The 19248-nt window shown below is 45.3% G+C and overlaps 1 protein-coding gene across 5 annotated transcripts in view; it reads right to left on the bottom strand.

The window, feature by feature from the left end:
• The window catches only part of GARNL3 (GTPase activating Rap/RanGAP domain like 3), a 52307-nt gene that overhangs the window by 22154 nt on the left and 10905 nt on the right, over positions 1–19248 (bottom strand). For 3 of the 5 annotated variants that reach the window (XM_039327092.1, XM_039327095.1, XM_039327093.1), the window contains exons 2-3: positions 11725–11794; positions 83–157 (exon numbers count right to left, since the gene is read on the bottom strand). In XM_039327092.1, coding sequence (XP_039183026.1) covers positions 83–157; positions 11725–11794 — 145 coding nt within the window. Of the gene's footprint in view, positions 1–82; positions 158–11724; positions 11795–17042; positions 17262–19248 lie in introns of those variants that run through there. The other 2 variants (XR_005554720.1, XM_039327091.1) reach the window with 2 other exon arrangements.

The raw sequence follows: 19248 nt of genomic DNA, 5'->3' as shown, positions 1-19248 counted from the left end.
GCACGATATATTTTCCCTCACCTGCCCACCCCGTTTATGCCCAAAGCCAACTCTTCATCAAAGCAGGAAGGTTTCCACCCACCTCATCCAGTGAGCCATTTTCCACTCGGAACCGGCCAGCCCTTTGAATGGCTCCATCAGCATCACTGGAGATAAGCTGCACAGCAAAGAGAAAATGTTAACCCATGTTAACATGACATGTCGTGTCCCAACGTCCAGGTCCTCTCCAGTTCTTTGGCTACTTCCACCAAAATGGCAATTAACAACTCTCCTGGAGAGATGAGAGGGAGGGTAGATTTCTTCCAAACCATTTAGATCAGGGGTCTTCAAACTTGGCCCTTTGATGACTTGTGGACGTCAACTCCCAGAATTCCTCAGCCAGGAATTCTAGGAGTTGACGCCCACAAGTCACAAAGGGGCCAAGTTTGAAGACCCCTGATTTAGATGTTTCAAAGGTGCTTTTCCAAAAGACAACTGGACTTCTAGTACTGATGACGTTACCTAGCTGGGTAATGAAACGTTTGTAAGAAAACCACCAAGCTCAGAGAACACTCAGGATCCCCTGAGTTACAAATATTCTCTTCTATCAATCCTTAAAATCCAGACAAAATCCAGACCTGCTCTGAAATTGGAACCCGTGCATGGTTTATAAGCCTGCAAGCATGCTCCATTTATAAATCTGGAAGAAAAGAAGGACCACAGGACTGGAGGCTTATACTCCGTAGCATTATTCATTCTTTACAAGAAATTATCCAGACTTATCCACTACGTCATCCCTCCAGGAAATCAGACAATTGCATCACTCAACCAGCCAGCCATAGTCTTAGCAGTAGGACAGTGAAAAGATGCTTCTTGCAAGGCTCTGCAACTGGCTGCAGGGATCCTGCACATTTCTAGCTGGGCCAGGCAAAATTTCTGGGAAGTTCCCATTCCGATTTGCTGGCTTCCTTCCTCACTTCTCCATCCTCCACCGCTTTTAAAGAAACGCCAGCAGCCAACTTCATTCTGCGGGATGACTCGCAGAATATGAAAAGCAATTTAAAAAAAAAACAAACCAGAAAGAAAGGGAAAGATAATCAAATGCACATCAGCGGGCATCAGATAAACAGGAGAGGAAAAACAGACTGCTTTCTCCACCACCAGACGCCAACTAATGGCTCGGTAAGAGCTTAATGAAAGATATTAAATCTGACATTGTTCCAGGGATACCTGATTACCCAAAATCCATTCTTCCCGGGAGAATGAAGGTGAGCGAGGCAGATGCCTGACTGGCTTCAAGGAGGAACTGGCAGGACTTCAAAGATAGCTTGGTGGCTTTAGGATCTGAGCTACCAAGAGGTTGCCAAAGGATCAGGCATCCCAAAGGTGCGTTTCCAAGAGGCAGCTGGACTTTCTTCGTTTTTTTTTCCCCTTGAAGACGTTTCACTTCTAAGCCAAGTTCTGAAGGACTAAACTTCGTGAACTGAAGAAGCTTCTGGGATGAGAAGCGAAACGTCTTCAAGGCAAAACAAGGGAGTCCGGTTGCCTCCTGGAAAAAATGAGAAAAAGAGAGAATGAGCGAATGAATAATGCTACGGAGTATAAGTCTCCAGTCCTGTGGTCCTTCCAACTTTCTTCTTCTTCTTCTTCTTCTTCTTCTTCTTCTTCTTCTTCTTCTTCTTCTTCTTCTTCTTCTTCTTCTTCTTCTTCTTCTTCTTTCTTCTTCTTTCTTCTTCTTCTTCTTCTTCTTCTTCTTCTTCTTCTTCTTCTTCTTCTTCTTCTTCTTCTTCTTCTTCTTCTTCTTCTTCTTCTTCTTCTTCTTCTTCTTCTTCTTCTTCTTCTTCCTTCTTCTTCTTCTTCTTCTTCTTCTTCTTCTTCTTCTTCTTCTTCTTTCTTCTTCTTCTTCTTCTTCTTCTTCTTCTTCTTCTTCTTCTTCTTCTTCTTCTTCTTCTTCTTCTCTTCTTCTTCTTCTTCTTCTTCTTCTTTCTTCTTCTTCTTCTTCTTCTTCTTCTTCTTCTTCTTCTTCTTCTTCTTTCTTCTTCTTCTTCTTCTTCTTCTTCTTCTTCTCTTCTTCCCTCCTCCTCCTCCTCCTCCTATGCCTCCTCCTCCTCCTCCTCCTCCTCCTCCTATTATTATTATTATTATTATTATATTATTATTATTATTATTATTATTATTATTATTATTATTATTATTATTATTATTATTATTATTATTTCCTTCAAGCACCCATCTAAGCTACCAGGGCACAGAGTGCCAGCACTGCCCTTGCAATGTCATGTCCCCCCAAAGGAAGTCATCTTTGTTTTAGAGAAGGTTGCCAAAAAAACATCTGAGAAAAAAGTATATTGAGCCCTTGCCAAGAATCGACAGTAAAATTTGGAGCGTGCTTTCGCCGGCTGGCCAGCTGGCCCAAAAGCTGTCAGTTTTCTCCCTCAGACATCGCTTGGCAAACTCACGTTCCCACGTTCCTGAAGTGGCCAGAGAGATGATAGAGATAATCGTGGCATTTCGTTTAAAACAGACAGCAAGTTTGCAATTGTGAAGCCGGCTGTATTGGGTCACTTCCGTAGAGCATGGAAGAAGAATGGGTTTTACAAGCTCACTCTTGCTTTCTGGACGCAGGTTTGAATGCACACTTGTAGGACACACCCACACCCTTCTCAAGAGCTGGGCAAATTCAACTCTGCTTCCAACTCCAGTCAGAGTTCTCACCTGGAGGGACTGAACCTTTAGGATGGGTTTGGACTATGTATGAAATATATCTGGGTAGCCGTTTCATGGAATTAAATGCTAGAACAAAACTGAATTAAAAGATGGAGGAAGCAGACCTTCACGCAAGAAATAACAGTATGGGAAGCCTGGGCTGAGGGATCTGATCTCCCCTATGTTGCTTGCAGGAGCTTGAATAGGTTGAAATTTGAAGTGCTGAAGTGTAAATAAGTGGAGACTCTTCGTGGACAACAACATGTTGTGTGAATGTGGAGACACGCAGAGCCCAGCCCATCTGCTTGGACGTTGGCTAACTCCAGAAACCTGTACCAACAAGGACTTATTTTTGGCCAACGAAAAAGCCAAGAAGCTGGGTTCCATTTGATCTGGACACAGCAGAAGAAGACGTGGTTTCATCTTTGCCAGCTTCAATTCCTTTTTCACGTCTGGATATCGCCAATAAGGAGAGGAGGCGCCACTTGGGAGAAAAACCAGCTTCTTGGGTGGAAGAGTGGCTAGACCAGAAGCCTGAACAAAAAAGGACGAGACGCAGTCTAATTTTAACTCCCTCTTGTGACGTGGGAGTGAGAGGTTGCATGCGGCACAATTGTTCTTGAGGAATAGGCTGGCATTCATAAGGCCTCTGCGCTCTGCCGCGTGAACGACACTGTGCAAATAAGAATCCAATAAAGGAGAATTATTTGCAGCTCAGGGTTGAAACGGGGGGTCCTTGTTGCTCCCTTTCTTGCTCTGCATGAAAACAAGCAAGCTCAGAGACCACCAAGGACCCCCTCAAATAAGAACTTTTTTTATTCAGCACCTTGGACAGTGATTTTTTTACAGATAAGTCCTCATTTAATGACCACTTGTTTAATGTCTTCTTTGATGTTACAACGGCACCGAATGAAGTGGCTGACAACCCGTGCTCGCACTTACGACCATCAAGGGTGTCCCCACAGTTGCAGGATTGCAATTTGAGCCCCGGGCGACCGTCCCCACATTTATGACGGTCGTGGCCTCCCGTGGGGAAACAGGCAGGAGGTTGAACGTCTCGCTTAACAACTTAAGTGATGATTCGCTTCAGGACCGCAACCAGGACTGCCAGAATTGCTGTCACTAAGCGAGGCAGTCGTGTGATGTGTCACTTAATGACAACTTAGCTGCTGGTTCCAGTCAGGTTCATTAAGCGATACTTAGGAGGGGGGGGGTCAAAGAGTCTTCTAAACTGCCCTGAGTTTTCACTTCACTAGTTTCATTGGTTTTCTTCCCTTTTTATTTGATTTTATTAACATTACTTAATCTATGTATTTAATTCCCATTGGCTTACGTCATTCTTTTCCTGTGGACTGACCAGCCACAAACTCAACAGCCAACATTTTTTTATATATATAAAGAAATATCTGAAGTCACCCAAACATCTCCCTGGTGTGATCTTTTTGTCTCCCATAACTGCAGCCAGATGCTTAGGAGCAGGAGGGTTAAGCTTTCCGGCAAATTCTCCTCCTTCCAGTGTCTCACCTCTTGTCTACAAAGCACTTACAGCAAACATGAGTGACGATGCCCAAAGGATCGCTCTGAGTTTCCGCCCAGGTGGAAAGCAGCTCGTTTCACTCTTCTAAGAGGCTTCAAGTGAGCGGCGCATTTATTTATTTAAAAAAATAGCAATTTACTGTTTGTAGAACGGTCCAGAGACAAGCAACTTTTGCCAAATTGCATCCATGAACTGGATGGAACAAGGAGGTCGGGTCACCATGTGTCTACCTAGGGGCTCTCTCTCTCTCTCTGTGTCATTCTCTCTCTCTTGCTCTCTTTCTCTCTCGTTTTTTCTCTCTCACTCTCTCATTCTCTCTGGCTCATTCTCCCTCTTTCTCTCTCGCTCATTCTCTCTTTTTCTCATTTTCATTCTCTCTTTCTCTCTCATTCTCCCTTTCTTTTGTCTTTTTCTCATTCTCATTCTCTTTCATTCTTTCTCTTTCTCTGTGTCTCTCATCCTTTTTGTCTCTCTCCCTCTTTCTCTCTTTCTCTCTCATCCTTTTTCTCATTCTCTCTCTCTTTTTCTCATTCTCTTTCATTCTTTCTCTCTTTCTCTGTCTCTCATCCTCTCTCATTCTCTCTTTTCCTCTTTCTCTCTCTCTTTCTCTCATTCTTTTTCTCATTCTCTTTCTTTCTCTCTCATTCTCCCTCTTTCTTTGTCTTTTTCTCATTCTTTCTCTCCTCTTTCATTCTCTCATTCTTTCTCTTTTCCTCTCTCTCATTCTCTCTCTCTCTCTCTCTCTCTCTCTCTCTCTCACACACACACACACACACACACACACACACACACACAGAGCCACAAGCTTCTCAGCCATCTTCAACCCTTCTCTGTACCCAAGAGATGCAGGAAAGTAAATAGATCTTAATGGAATTAGGCCTGCTCTGTCACAACAGTGTATATGTGGATCAGTGTGCCAAGAGACATCGCTCCTCTAGAGTGGAAATTTTTTTTTTTTTAAAAAAATTCACATTTGAAGACCATCTAGCATCTGGTTTACATCACCCCCGAGTCCTCGTCTCAACTGGAAATTGTATTATTTCAACATTGCTGGGCTCCAAGGCCTGTGCAGGCTTTGAGAACTGCCAGGAAAAGCTGCACATAAACACAGCGAAGATTTTACTTAGACAGAGAGAGAGAGAGAGAGAGAGAGAGAGAGGGAAAAAATGGACGGTGTATATCTTTGATGGGCCTTTGTTCGTCTTTTGCGGCGTCCAGAGAAGACGGCAGGTGTTTAAAAGGATTGCATTAGAATCTCATTAGAATCGCCGCAAGGCAGAAAAAAAGGATGGGTGGGAGGGAGCAAAGGAAACCCGTCTGAGTAACTAACATACAGGCTGATTCGCGGAATTGACTTGTCCAGCCTGCCATCCCTTCAGATGCACTGGTCATTCCTCTCCTGTCTAACTCTAAAATGCTTTTCATGCTTGCTATAGAGCTAGCCAAACAATTCTGAAGGAGGAGGCGGAGGAGGAGGAGGAGGAGGAGGAGGAGGAGGAGGAGGAGGAGGAGGAGAATAGAGCTGGAAGGGACCTTGGAGGTCTTCTAGTCCAGCCGCCTGCTCAAGCAGGAGAACCTATACCATCTCAGACAAGTGACTGTCTAGCTTCTTCTTAAAGATCTCCAGTGATGGAGCGCCCACGATTTCTGGAGGCAAGCTGTTCCACTGGTTAATTGTCCTCACTGGGAGCAAGAAGGAAGAAGGAGCAGGAGGAAAAGATAGATGAGGAGGACAAGAAGAAGGAGAAAGTAAAGGAGAAGATAGATAAGGAGGACAAGAGGGAGGAGAAGGAACAGGAGATGGAAAAGGAGGAGAAGATAGATAAGGAGGACAAGAGGGAGGAGAAGGAACAGGAGATGGAAAAGGAGGAGAAGATAGATAAGGAGGACAAGAGGGAGGAGAAGGAACAGGAGAAGAGAAAGGGAAAGAAGGAGTGGTAGAAATGAAGGAAGAGGGAGGAGGAGGAAGGAAAAGGAGAAGAAGAAGACGACGACGGACAGATGGAAAAAGAGACGGAGAAGAACACAGGGAAAAAATAGTCAGCCTTTTTAGTGAGTGTATAGGAATTTCAATCGCTTTCATTCTTTTTCTTTTCTTTTCTTCTTTTTCTGGGAACAGCATTCTGCTTCCCAGTTGAGGTCTATGGCAAAGAAAAAGCTATGGATATCTCTCTTTTTTAAAAAAAAAGAAAAGAAAAAAAAAAAGAAGAAGCCTCTTAATAATGCTCTAAATATAGAGGATGATCCTTCCCACAAACACATGCGGAAGTAGGGCTGGCCTTTGTGCCCAGCTCTTTCTCTCTCTTTTTCTCTTTATTTTTCTCATTCTCATTCTCTCCCTTTCTCTCTCATTCTTCCTCTCTTTGTCTTTTTCTCATTCTCTTTCTCTGCTAGCATGTCCCCCCTCATCCTTCTCTTCATTAAACTGGACACTCTCAATTCCAGCAACCGTTCTTTATATGTTTTAGCCTCCAGTCCCCTGATCATCTTTGTTGCTCTTCTCTGCACTCTTTCTAGAGTCTCAACACCTTTTTTGCATCGTGGTGACTAAAACTGGATGCCGCATTCCAAGCATGGCCTTACCAAGGTAATATAGAGCGGTACCATCACTTCGGAGTCACATTTACCTCAGCGCGAAGTACTACCTATTTACTTCAGAGTAGGCCTTACCCAATTCAGCGCGGCCAAAGAGGCTCGCAGAAGTTGCACGGCGGAAGTGCAACGTGGTGTCTAATTTCGATCTATGCCTCCTCACCCCGAATTTAAAGTCTCCAAAGTGCCACCTCAGTGAATAAATTAGCTCCTCCGTCAGCCGAAAGGCAATAAAACTGAAAGGAAGGAACATCGTGTACCCAATAACAAAAATTAAAAATCAAGACGAGCGATCTTTTCCGAGAAGGACGGTTTTGAAGGTCTTAAATAATAATAATAAGTAAAAAACGCCTCAAAAACCCAGCGAAATGGCCTTGTGAGGCTTTTCCAAATAAACTTTTTAAAACCCTGCTGCTGAACTCAAGGAGTGGCAAGCGCCAAAGCCGTGGATTTCACCCCAACTTATGGCCACAAGGGAGCCCCAGATTTTCGCTGCTAAGAGGAACAATTTTTTTCCAGCAAATTTTGCCCCTTTTTACTACCTCAGATGTTAAGTGAATCACTACAGTTAGTAAGTTAGTAACCGGGTTGTTAAACGAATATGGTTTCCCCTCCTTGACTTTGCTTGTCAGAAGGTCGTAAAAGTGGATCACGTGACCCCCTCCCGGGACGCTGCGTCTGTCATAAATACGGGTCAGTTGCCGAGCGTCTGAATTTTGATTAGGTGGCCAGCCGTAGGGATGCTGGAACAGTCATAACTGTGAAAAACGGTTGTAAGTCACTTTTTTTCAGCGCCATTGTAAGTTCGGTCACTAAATGAACTGTCATTAAATCAAGGACCGTGGCTACAAAGCTATGGATTTTCCCCTACAAAAAAAAACATTGCCATCTCCTAGTTAATCTTCCTAGCTTTGTGTGACTACCGTACCTTTGGAGTTAAATCTATATTTTCCCCCGCTTTTGCTGTCTCTCTCTCTCTCTCTCTCTCGTCGTTCTTTAAGGCTTGCCAAATAAACGCACGCTGCCAAATCAAACAGAAACGGTTCAAGCCAGAGTATTTCCTGCCCTGGCAGCAGAAATCAAATCGCAGTTTGTTTTTTTCCATTTTCAGGAAAAAGTGTTAGAAGGGGCAGAAATGGGACCTTTGGCTGAAGGGATACATCCGTGTGTAGGTATGTTTTGTGGCAGATCCGGGTTGTACGCCCTGGCTAGATCCTGTCAAGCGCCAGAGAGACGAGATGGATCGTCAGGGCAATCCAATTTTAGCTGATTGGATCGAGGTGGCATCTTGAAAAGCTTTTGAAAAACAGAAGCTTTTCAGACAAAAGACAGACATCCTCCTGGCCATGTTATAGTCCTGTCTCCCAGGACAGGAAAGGCCAAATGAGCATCTGTTTGCAAGGTCCAAAAGTCATTTCAAATGTCTGCCTGGCTTCTGAGAGGCCGTGCTCGAAGGAGGCCACTTGGATGAGGAGATAAAACGGCAAATCAACGGCCGTGGGTTTCCCGAAACGTCGAGAGAAAAATGACTCTCGGCGAACCTTGTGGAAATACCAAAGAACGCCCGTGGGAACTTAGTTCTGCAAAAGGAAATTGATCCGGAAGCAAAATCGATCCTTCTTCTTCCCTTCCGCAATGATGATCTTGTTCTGTTGGGCTATGAGTGATCCACAACGTGAAGTCTTATGCAGAATACAAAATGCAGTTCAAACCCCTCTCTCTTCTAGCACTGATGATGTTGCCTAGTTGGGTCATGAAATGTCTGCAAGAAAACCACCAAGCTCAGAGGGCACCAAGGACCCCATGGTTGCTGCTGCTCCTCCTCCTCCTTCTCCTCCATCTCCATTCTTCTTCCATTCTCTTCCTTCTCTTCCTCCTCCTCCTCTCCACAAACTCAACCCTCTTCTAGCACAGATGATGTTACCTAGTTGGGTAATGAAATGTCTGCAAGAAAACCACCAAGCTCAGAGAGCACCAAGGACCCCACAGTCCTCCTCCTCCTCCTCCTCCTCTTCCTCTTCCTCCTCCATTCTTCTTCCATTCTCCTCCTCCTCCTCTCCACAAACTCAACCCTCTTCTAGCACTGATGATTTTGCCTAGTTGGGTAAGGAAATGTCTGCAAGAAAACCACCAAGCTCAGAGGGAACCAAGGACCCAGTGATTCACTTAACAACCCATGGCAAAAAGGTCGTAAAATCGGGCACCACTCACTTAGCAGTCCCCTTGCTTCGCCACAGAAATTCTGGTCCCAATTATAGTCATGAGCCAGGGACTGTTGTCTTCTCCTCTTGGACAGCTTCCTCTCTAAGTGGCACTAAGAGGTACTGCCCCTGCAGCTGGAAGCTCAATTTCTCCACTGTCTCCTCTGCAGAGTCAGCCTTTGTGAACTGAGGTCTCCCGTCTTTCTGCCAGCTGGACCAGTGGACAGAGCGACAGCCATCATTTGAGGGTTGGTATCATGAAGATCAAGGTGGACAATTCTAAATCACCGAAAAAGCCTCAAACGGTGGCTTTGAAACTTGGCTGAAAGCAAACCCTGGTTAAGACAGCTGGGCCAAAATTTAAAGAATGGGAAACCAAAAGCAGGCGGTGCAAATGTGCTCACTGCACACCTTTGGTTGAGGTGGGAAAACGGATTCTTCCTGTTATCATAATTTCAATGTGCCGTTTGTCTTCTCCTTCTTTTGAGCTGTTTTTATTCCACAAGCAGCTGTTGACAGGAAGGAACCATTTAAATCCAGCTAAGCTACTCCACAAATACTTTGATTATACCATTTGCTGGGTTTTTTGTTTTGTTTCAAACCTGTTGCTTGTATTTTAAAGCGGTGGGATTAAAATTTGCTTAAAACGGACATTTAAACTCAGTGGGGTTTATTTTAGCTTCCTTGCACTAGTTTATGGCGGAGTCAGACAATTTGTTTGGCAGACTGAGAGAGGGCAGGGAAGGGAAGGAAGGAAGGAAGGAGAGAAGAGGAAGGAAGGAGAGAAGAGGAAGGAAGGAAGGAAGGAAGGAAGGAAGGAAGGAAGGAAGGAAGGAAGGAAGGAAGGAGAAGAGAGAGGGATACATGATCTAAGTATAATATACATGATAGTAGCCTTCCAGTATTTGAGGGGCTGCCACAAAGAAGAGGGAATCAAGCTATTCTCCGAAGCATCTAAAGGCAGGACAAGAAGCAATGGATGGAAACTAATCAAGGAGAGAAGCAATCTGGAACTAAGGAGAAATTTCCTGACAGCTAGAACCATTAACCAATGGAACAACCTGCCTCCAGAAGTTGTGGGTGCTCCAACACTGGAGGTTTTCGAGAAGAGACTGGACAGCCACTTGTCTGAGATGGTATAGGGTCTCCTGCTTGAGCAGGGTGGTGGTGGTGGTGGTGGTAGTGGGGTGGACTACTCCAAGGTCCCTTCCAACTCTATTCTGATTGATCAGGGGTGATGTGACGATCAGAATGAGTAATATGGACTCATACGATTCCATTTCAGGTCCTTAAAGGCCAGCCATTAACCCAATCACCTCTCATGCTTATGCTTCAACTAGAGATGGCTCAGTTCTGATTTGTTGAATACATCACAACCGGCCATGTTTACACAACACATTGAGGCGTTAAGTCCAGTTCTCAAGCCATAAGAGAGACAGATTAAGGCTTTGGACAGAGGTGAAGCAGGCCTGTAAAAGGACAAGTTGCTAGGGTGGCTCTCTGGAATGGCCACACATCCGCCAACTGAATGAATTTACTGAATGAACACAACGCGGTGGGTCTACAGGAAGTGCACAGCCATGATTTGCAGGCCCTAGTTTTGAGCTTGCCTAATGTGACAAGGCCAGCAAAAAGCCAACCTGCTTATAGTTTTACTGAGGAGGAGGAGAAGGAGGAGATAGATGAAAAGGAGGAGGAGGAGGAGATAGATGAAAAGGAGGAGAAGGAGAAGGAGAAGAAGGAGAAGGAGGAGGGGGAGGAGGAGAAGGAGGAGGAGAAGGAGAAGAAGATTCTAAATACATTTGTCGAAAACCAGCCAGCCCAGCTTAAATTAGAAAAAAATGTGATTCCTCTACATAGACATCACACTGTTTTTGCACTAGTTTTCTGTCAAATCACCAGCTCCAATGAAATCAGATTTAAAGTCCCCACGCCAGAGACAGGGAGAGACTTCATCCCTTTTAGCACACTATTGCTGTAGGGCAATAACAGACCCCTTCCTTAGCCCTGGATGCAAACAGACTCTCCAGCCAGCACCAGCCAGCACCATGCAGGTGCTTCCCAGATCAAATTCAAGGCAGGGGGGGCTTCTCCCCGCTCTCACCCTGATCCCTCCAGAACCAACTTATATCGCTCTATCTGGGCTCCAAAAATCAAAGCAGGGATTTGGCTCCTGAAAGGCACAACGGCAAAGGGGCTGTTGTTGTTGTCGTCGTCGTCGAAGGAAACCTAGCCCCAAAGGAGAGGAATTTGGAGAGGGCAAAACCTTCCCAGCCACCAGGTCGAATCTCGATTTCCCAAACACCTTCCTAATATAGATTCTCAATTTCTGGTTGGTTTCTTTTTGTTTTTTTCAATGCAACCTCTTTGGACAGACGTGCATTTTGCACCTTTCTACCCAAAGACAAGAAAGGAAAACAAGACGCCAGCAGAGACCTTCTCCGGCAGAGAGAAACCAAACGAGGATGTAAACCCGAGCCAGCCTCATTTGTAACCGTTGCAAGAGACCTCTGCATCAAACGGGAGGGCAGGCAGGCCGCAAAACAGGTACAATTTGCAAGCAGGAGGCGTTGAGAAAGGGATACCTCAAACCTTTGGGGAAGCCCCCCCCCCACTCTAAAAAAAAAAAAGAAAGCTCTGGCTTTGTATCATTTAAAAAAAAGAAAGAAAGAAGATGACGAAGAAATAAGGAGGAAAATGAAAACTTACCAGCTCTACTGAACCGTAGTGTTTCCGACTGAATTCTCCCCGTCTACATCCGAGGTCTTCGGAGACGGAACTGGAATAGAATTGCTTCATTAGTAGACATAGCTAACTGGACCCCTCTAAGCGATTGGAGAGGCAAAGAGGAAAGAGATATATATATATATATATATACAGTATATATATTTTCCCTTCCTCCCCTGTTTTAAGGGGGTTCTCAGTGCCGCCTTGCGGGAACCGGCTTCATCACTGGGGGGGGGGGATTCTCTCCTGAATGGGGAGGAGGTCTCGAAGCCACCACTGGCTTCTTGAATTAAAGGGGGGGGGAAGGGGAAGGGATGGACACGGAAACCAAAGGGCGCTCTGATTGGGAGGGAAGCAGGGGGGGCTACGATTCAATTCAATCTCTAGTCAAGGCAGGCAGATCAGGGCAGAAACGGAGAGACAGACAATGCCTTGCAATTGCATTTGGCCGTTTTCTCTCTCTTTCTGCCTCCCTCCCTCTTTCTTCTCTTTCTCTCCTTCCCTCCCTCTCCGTCTCGCCCGTCTCTCTTCTCTCTCTCCCCGTCTCTCTCTTCTCTTTTTCTTTCTCCCTCTCTTCTTTCTCTCTCCTTCCCTGCCTCCTGCTCTTTCTGCCTGCCTCTTCCCTCTTTCTCTCTCCCTGTCTCTTTCTTTCTTTATTCCCTCCCTCTCCCCGTCTCTCCCTTCTCTCTCTCTACCCCCTCTTCTATCTCTTCTTTCTGTCCTTTTTCTCTCCCTTTTCTTTCTCTCTCTCCTTCCCTGCCTCCCCCTCTCTGCCTGCCTCTCTTCCCTTTTTCTCTCTCCCTGTCCATCTCTTCTTTCTTTATTCCCTCCCTCTCCCCGTCTCTCCCTTTTCTCTCTCTCTCCCCCGTCTCTCTTCTCTTTCTGTTCTTCCTCTCTCCCTCTTCTCTTTCTCTCTCCTTTCCTGCCTCCCCTTCTCTGTCTGCCTCTCTCTCTGTCTCTTCTTTATTCCCCCCTTCTCCCCATCTCTCTCCCTTCTCTCTCTCTCTCTCTCCCCCGCCCTCTCCTCCTCTCTTTTCCCTCTCTCTCTCTCACCAAAAAAGGAAGAGGACTTTAGGTCCTGCAGCATATTTAAAACACGAGAGGGGTGGAGATGGGGATAAAGATCAGGCTGAGAACTTGACCCCAGTCTTCTAAGAAATTAGCCTCCACACAAAGGCTGCAATCAACTTTGGAAAAATGGGGCTTAGGCTACAAACATTTTTCACAGCCAAAAAACCCAGGAAGAGTCAGGTAATATCATCAGTGCTAGAAGGGAGTGGGGTCTGTTGAGTGGAGGAGGAGGAGGAGGAGAAGGAGGAGGAGGATTATTGTGGGGTCCTTGGTGCTCTCTGAGCTTGATGGTTCTCTTGCAGACGTTTCATGACCCAACTAGGTAACATCATCAGTGTTAGAAGTGAGAGGGGCTTGTGGGGAGGAGGAGGAGGAAGACTATGGGGGACCTTGCTTGTCAGAAAGTCACAAAAGGGATCACGTGACTCCAGTGGACACTGCGACCGTCATAAATATGAGTCAGTTGTCAAGCATCTGAATTTTGATCACATGACTATGGGGAGGCTGCAACAGTGTAAAAAACAGTGAAAAAAATCACTTTTTTCACTGCCGTTGCAACTTCGAACAGTCACTACTAATGAATGGCGATAAGTCAAGGATGACCTGTAAGGAAAATAAATCAGTAAATAAGGTGGATCCCACATCTCTGAAGATCCACTCTTCCCCAAGACAAGGAGAACAAACCCGGCACGTGACAAGCATCTTTGGATCAGCTCCGATCATCTCCTTTTGGTGTATATTACGAAATTGGAACAAAAGGGAGAAAGGAGAGAAAAGTTGCACGCTTGGCGCTTTTCAAAGTGAAAACTCCAATAGGGTAGCTTCCCCTTCCTTTATTTTATTTTATTTTATTTTATTTTTATTTTTAAAGGAAACCAACAGTGGTTTCTTCCTCCAATCTCTAGGACTTCTCCGGCTGGTTGCCACAGAAACTAGCCTTGGAATAATTCTTGGTCGGACGGACTTCGTGTTGCGAAGAAGATTGCGAGAGGAATTTTAAGTGAAACCTGGACATCGCAGTCTTCAAATCGTTTGGGGGAAATCTAGACGCTTTGGGGAAGGGGGCTAGGAGTCGTCAATTTGGGGTGGGGGGGCTGGCTTCCTCTCTGTCCGAAAAAGATTCTTTGGGGCAAGTTGAGACCGGAAGAAGAAGTAGACATGGGTTGACAATGAACGGTGACCGAGAAGAAAGTTTTCCCTTTTGAAAACAGGATTCACCGAGAGAGACAAAGAAAGCCACGGTCCTAAAGGATAAACGTTGAGTCTCTGAATGATAACCCGCTCCTGAGCCAGCCGTGTGCTGCAGGTGCCAAAAAAGCCAACACAGTGCTAGGCTGCATTAATAGAGGGATAGAATCAAGATCACGTGAAGTGTTGATACCGCTTTACAAGGCCTTGGTAAGGCCACACCTGGAATACTGCATCCAGTTTTGGTCACCACGATGTAAAAAAGAGGTTGAGACTCTAGAAAGAGTACAGAGAAGAGCAACAAAGATGATTAGGGGACTGGAGGCTAAAACATATAAGGAACGGTTGCTAGAATTGGGTATGTCTAGTTTAACGAAGAGAAGGACAAGGGGGGACATGATAGCAGTATTCCAATATCTCAGGGGCTGCCATAAAGAAGAGGGAATTAAGCTATTTTCCAAAGCACCTGAAGGCAGGACAAGAAGCAACGGGTGGAAACTAATCAAGGAGAGAAGCAACCTAGAACCAAGGAGAAACTTCCTGACAGTTAGAACAATTAACCAGTGGAACAACCTGCCTCCAGAAACGGTGAATGCTCCAACACTGGAAGTTTTTAAGAAGAGACTGGACAGCCATTTGTCTAGAATGTTATAGGGAGGTTAGACTAGGCCCCCAAGATCCCTTCCAACTTTATTATTATTGCTGTTGTTGTTGTTGTTGTTGTTGTTACTCTATCAGGGGAACAAGAGCCATGCTCTCACAAGGTCCCCCATAGGAAAGACGCTCTGGCAGAAAGCTGTTGGTGCTCCAGTTGGAAATGCAGATATTCCCCAAGTTGCAACAGTTTGTTTTAGCGACCGTCCAAAGTTACATCACCAGAAAAAGGGATTTATGACTGTTTTTCACACTTTTGACCATTGCGCCATCCCCATGAAAATTCAGACGCCTGGCAACTGGATCATACGCATGACGGTCGCAGCGCCTCGAGGTCACGTGATCCCCTTTTGCGACCAAAGTTGAGGGGGAAGCCCGATTCATTGACCAGCCACATTACTCACTTAAGAACTGTGCAGCGATTCACTTAACGACGATAGCAAAGAAAGTCGTAAAACAGAACTCAGGCTCTCCTGGTTTCTGGCACAACCGGCGACGCCAAATCAGCTCTCCGATCCTTAGTAGGTGATTTTTTTATTTGCTATTTTTAAACGACGGGAGTTTTTTTTTAAAAAAATAAACAAACAAACAGCAACGACAATGATTTCCTCCTGCTTAGAATCCTCTTAAAAAGATCTTGAGATCTCTTGTGAGAGAGAAAACTAATTGGATCCAGGCCACAAGTCTGCCTTTTTTTTTTTTTTCATTTGGGGGGAGGGAATAGGCGAGCTCCCTAATAGGAGACAGAAAAAATAACAAAGACAGGTTTATCCAAACAGAGAAATACAGTATACATTTTTCTCCACCGAGTAGAAATATTAGTCAGCTGAGAAAAAAAGGAGTTAGGCATGTTTTTTTTGCGTCCGGTGCCAAAAGGAGAGAGATGCATCTTAATTTAAGGCCGAAAGCAACTCCGCCTTTCAATGTGCAATATTATTTCTGCTGCGCCAGTTTGTGACTGAATCAATGGCTCTCAACCTCTGCCACCTGGGCTTGCTGGCCGGGGGACCCTGGGAATTGAAGTCCACCCCTCTTCAAATTGCCAAGCTGGCGAAGCATTGGCCTGGGTCCTCACCCACAGCAGGTGTCAAATATTTGGCTTAGCAGTCAGCAACTAAGGGGCTGCCCCAAAGAATAAGGGGTCAACCTATTCTCCAAAGCACCTGAAGGCAGGATAAGAAGCAATGGATGGAAACTCATCAAGGTGGTGAATTCAAGGGATGCTGTTGGTTGCCACAATATAAAAATATAAAATATCAAAAAGATGTTGAGACTCTGGAAAGAGTGCAGAGATGAGCAACAAAGATGTTTGGGGGACTGGAGCCTAAAACCTATAAAGAGCGGTTCCAGGAATTGGGTATGTTTAGTTTGATGAAAAGAAGGGCTAGGGGGTACAGGATAACAGTCTTCCAGTACCTAAGGGGGCTGCTGCAAAGAAGAGGGGGGGGGTCAACCTATTTCTCCAAAGCACCCGAAGGCAGGACAAGAAGCAATGGATGGAAACTGATCAAAGAGAGAAGCAACCTAGAACTAAGGAGGAATTTCCTAACAGTGAGAACAATTAACCAGTGGAACGACTTGCCTGGTGCTCCATCATTGGAGGTTTTTAAGAAGAGATTGAACAAGCAGTTGCCTGGAATGGTATAGCGTTTCCTGCTTGAGGAGAGGGTTGGACTAGAAGACCTCCAAGGTTCCCTTCCAACTCAGTTATTCTGTTACCCATAAAAGCACAGTTCACATCTGTCCACCTTTGGCGCACGGATGCTCCTTGCTGCTTCTCCCGATTGTCTCTGTGTTTTGCAAACAAAACAGGATTGGCATCTAGGAACGCCTCCATATTTCCTTTGACATACCAAGAGACTTAATACGGACACGGGCATCAGTCCAGCCAACTCTTAGGCTGGCTGACTGCAGCTTTCCAAGGTCTCTAGCCAAAAAAGCGGGGGGGGGGATTTTTCTCAGCCTGCAGAGGAGATAGGTGATCCAGTACAGATCCCCTGCCTTCTTCTCCAATGATAGATCAGCCCTGTCATTGGACCCTTGCTTTCAAGATATAGATAGTCCTTGATTTACAGCCATTTGTTTATTGACGGTTCAAAGTTACTCCAGCACTGAAGAGTGTGTTTTTCACACACATGACCATCACAACCTCCCTAAGAGCACGTAATCAAAACTGGCAACTCCACGGCAGTCGTTAAGTCAAAGGACTACCTAGACCTTGACCCACAAATTCAAGCATTTATTCTATGCTGGCCTTCAATTAGCATGCTGGAAGCTTCGGGGCAGACAAGCGTACAAGCCAGGCCTTTTGAATAAAATAAATAAATAACAAAAGCAACAGTTCCATTTTCTCTCATTTGCCTTAAATGGAATTTAAATGAATTAACCTCGGCAAAGCGGATGACTCATGCAGATGTCCTGATCGTCTCCTTCTGCAACGTTCAGGGAGTTGGACATAATGGGTACATCGGAGTTTAAGGAGCAAAGATTGGAGCACATCGTCCACAGCCAGGATGGAAAGACATCCTGTTTGCATCCATCTCCCAAAACTGTGCCAGCCCATGTTTTCTGTGTACAAGTAATCCTCGGCTTATAACAGTTTGTTTAGTGACTGTTACAACGGCAGTGAAAATAAGTGACTTATGGCCGTTTTTTTACACTTACGACCGTTCCGGCGTCTCCGTGGTCACACGATCAAAATTGAGATGCTGGGCAACTGGTCCATATCGAATCTAAACCGTCTTTTTCATTTTCTGGATTATGGAAGACAAATGTCTAGTGTCGGGGAAATCAGGAGATTCGGGCAGTTCAATTGAACGTAAAGATTCATTGCAAGCTTAAGCTCCTTACAAGAACCTGGCCAACTAACAGTAAAGGGAAATGAGCAGGAGATAAGAAAGGCATTCAAGGTGGAATGGGCTTAGATCTCTTGCGGAAGCGCAGGGACTCCTGACTTATGACGTGTTTGACCCCTCCCTTCGGCTCAGCCTGGTCACCTCCTACAATGAAAGTCCAGCCATCCATATCAAGAACCATCCTTTGCTCTTATACCCCAAATTCTTTGAAGAGATCAGATGATCTTTGAAGAACCAGAAGAGTTTAATGGCATCCTTTAAGCCAAGAAGGGGTTCATATACGCCTGGGAGACAGTCCAAAGGCATATAAACCCCTTTTCATTTAAGATGTGGGAGTCTGATTCATTCATTTCGAGGGAAATGGGTGAAATGACAATTACCAGCTGATGGAAGCAGTTCGGGGGAACGCCAAAAATAATTTTTTCAAGAAACATCTCAGTGGTTGATTGGAAGTTCAGGATCGCCAGCCAATTCCGCATGCCAAAAGTTTCAAAAATAACTTTTCAAGGAGATGGATGGGCTTCTCTCGGGCCGTTCTCACAGTTCCTTCGGGGCTTTCCAACCGTGCTTAAAGAGAGCCAGGATCCAGTTCCCAGTCCTGTCAATCCTCTAGCAGAAAGGATTTCCCCTGAGACTCTATTGCAAAGGACACTTTACCTGATTTATCTTCCAGCACAAAGCAAAGGTCCCATAGTAACAACATATATCTAATTCTTCCCCTCAAAGAGTTTGCAGGGATTGATCAGACCCCCAACAATTACCCAAAGATCAGGATGGCTGAGGCCTCGTCTACAACCAAAGGAACACGTATTTGAGAATTGTCAGGTGCTCAAAGCACAGAAGAGTTTGTTATTAAGAGTTTATGATTATATACCACAAGAATCTGGTTAACTAACGGTCAATCAATCAATCAATCAATTAGAATAGAGCTGGAAGGGACCTTGGAGGTCTTCTACTCCAAACCCTTTCTCAAGCAGGAGACCCTAGACCATCAAACCTAAAGAGGCACCAGATAAGGGTCAATGGAATTCATTGGGTTTGGGTTTCATGTGGGAATGCAAAAATCCCAAACTGATGACATGTTTAACCACACCTTCCGGCCCAGCCTGCTTTTCTCCTATAGGAATGACCTCTCCAGAGGATAACTAACACTGGGAAGTTTGTTTCTTTGGTGCCCTCTGAGCTTAGTTGTTTCCTTGCAGATGTTTCATTGTCCAAACTAGGTAATATCATCTATCTTCCTCGTCCTCCTTGCACACCCCATTCCCTTCTAACACTGATGATGTTACCTACTTGGGCAATGAGATGTCTGAAAGAAAACAACCAAGCTCAGTGAGCACCCAGGACTCCACAGTCATTGTTGTCATTGTCGCTGTCCTCCTCCTCCTCCTCCTCCTCCTCCTCCTCCTCCTCCTCCTCCTCCTCCTCCTCCTTTTCCTTCCACTCCACAAACCCCAGTCCCTTCTGATGATGTTGTAGACGAGATAGTTGGGTCATGAAACATCTGTAAGAAAACAACCAAACTCAGAGAGCACCAAGGACCCCAAAGTCCTCCTTTTCCTCCTTGCATACCCCACTCCCTTCTAGGACTGATGCTACTTGGGTATTGAAACGTCTGTAAGAAAAGCACCAAGGTCAGAGAGCACTAAGGACTCCACAGTCCTCCTCCTCCTCCCAACACCCCCTCCCTTCTAGCACTGATGATTTGCCTAGTTGGGTCATGAAATGTCTGCAATAA

Source organism: Crotalus tigris, unplaced genomic scaffold (assembly GCF_016545835.1).
Source record: "Crotalus tigris isolate CLP2741 ecotype Arizona unplaced genomic scaffold, ASM1654583v1 scf7180000024350.909852, whole genome shotgun sequence".
Taxonomy (NCBI): Eukaryota; Metazoa; Chordata; class Lepidosauria; order Squamata; family Viperidae; genus Crotalus; species Crotalus tigris.
Note: the sequence above shows the minus strand (reverse complement) of the source record. Positions and strands in the feature narration are given on the sequence as shown.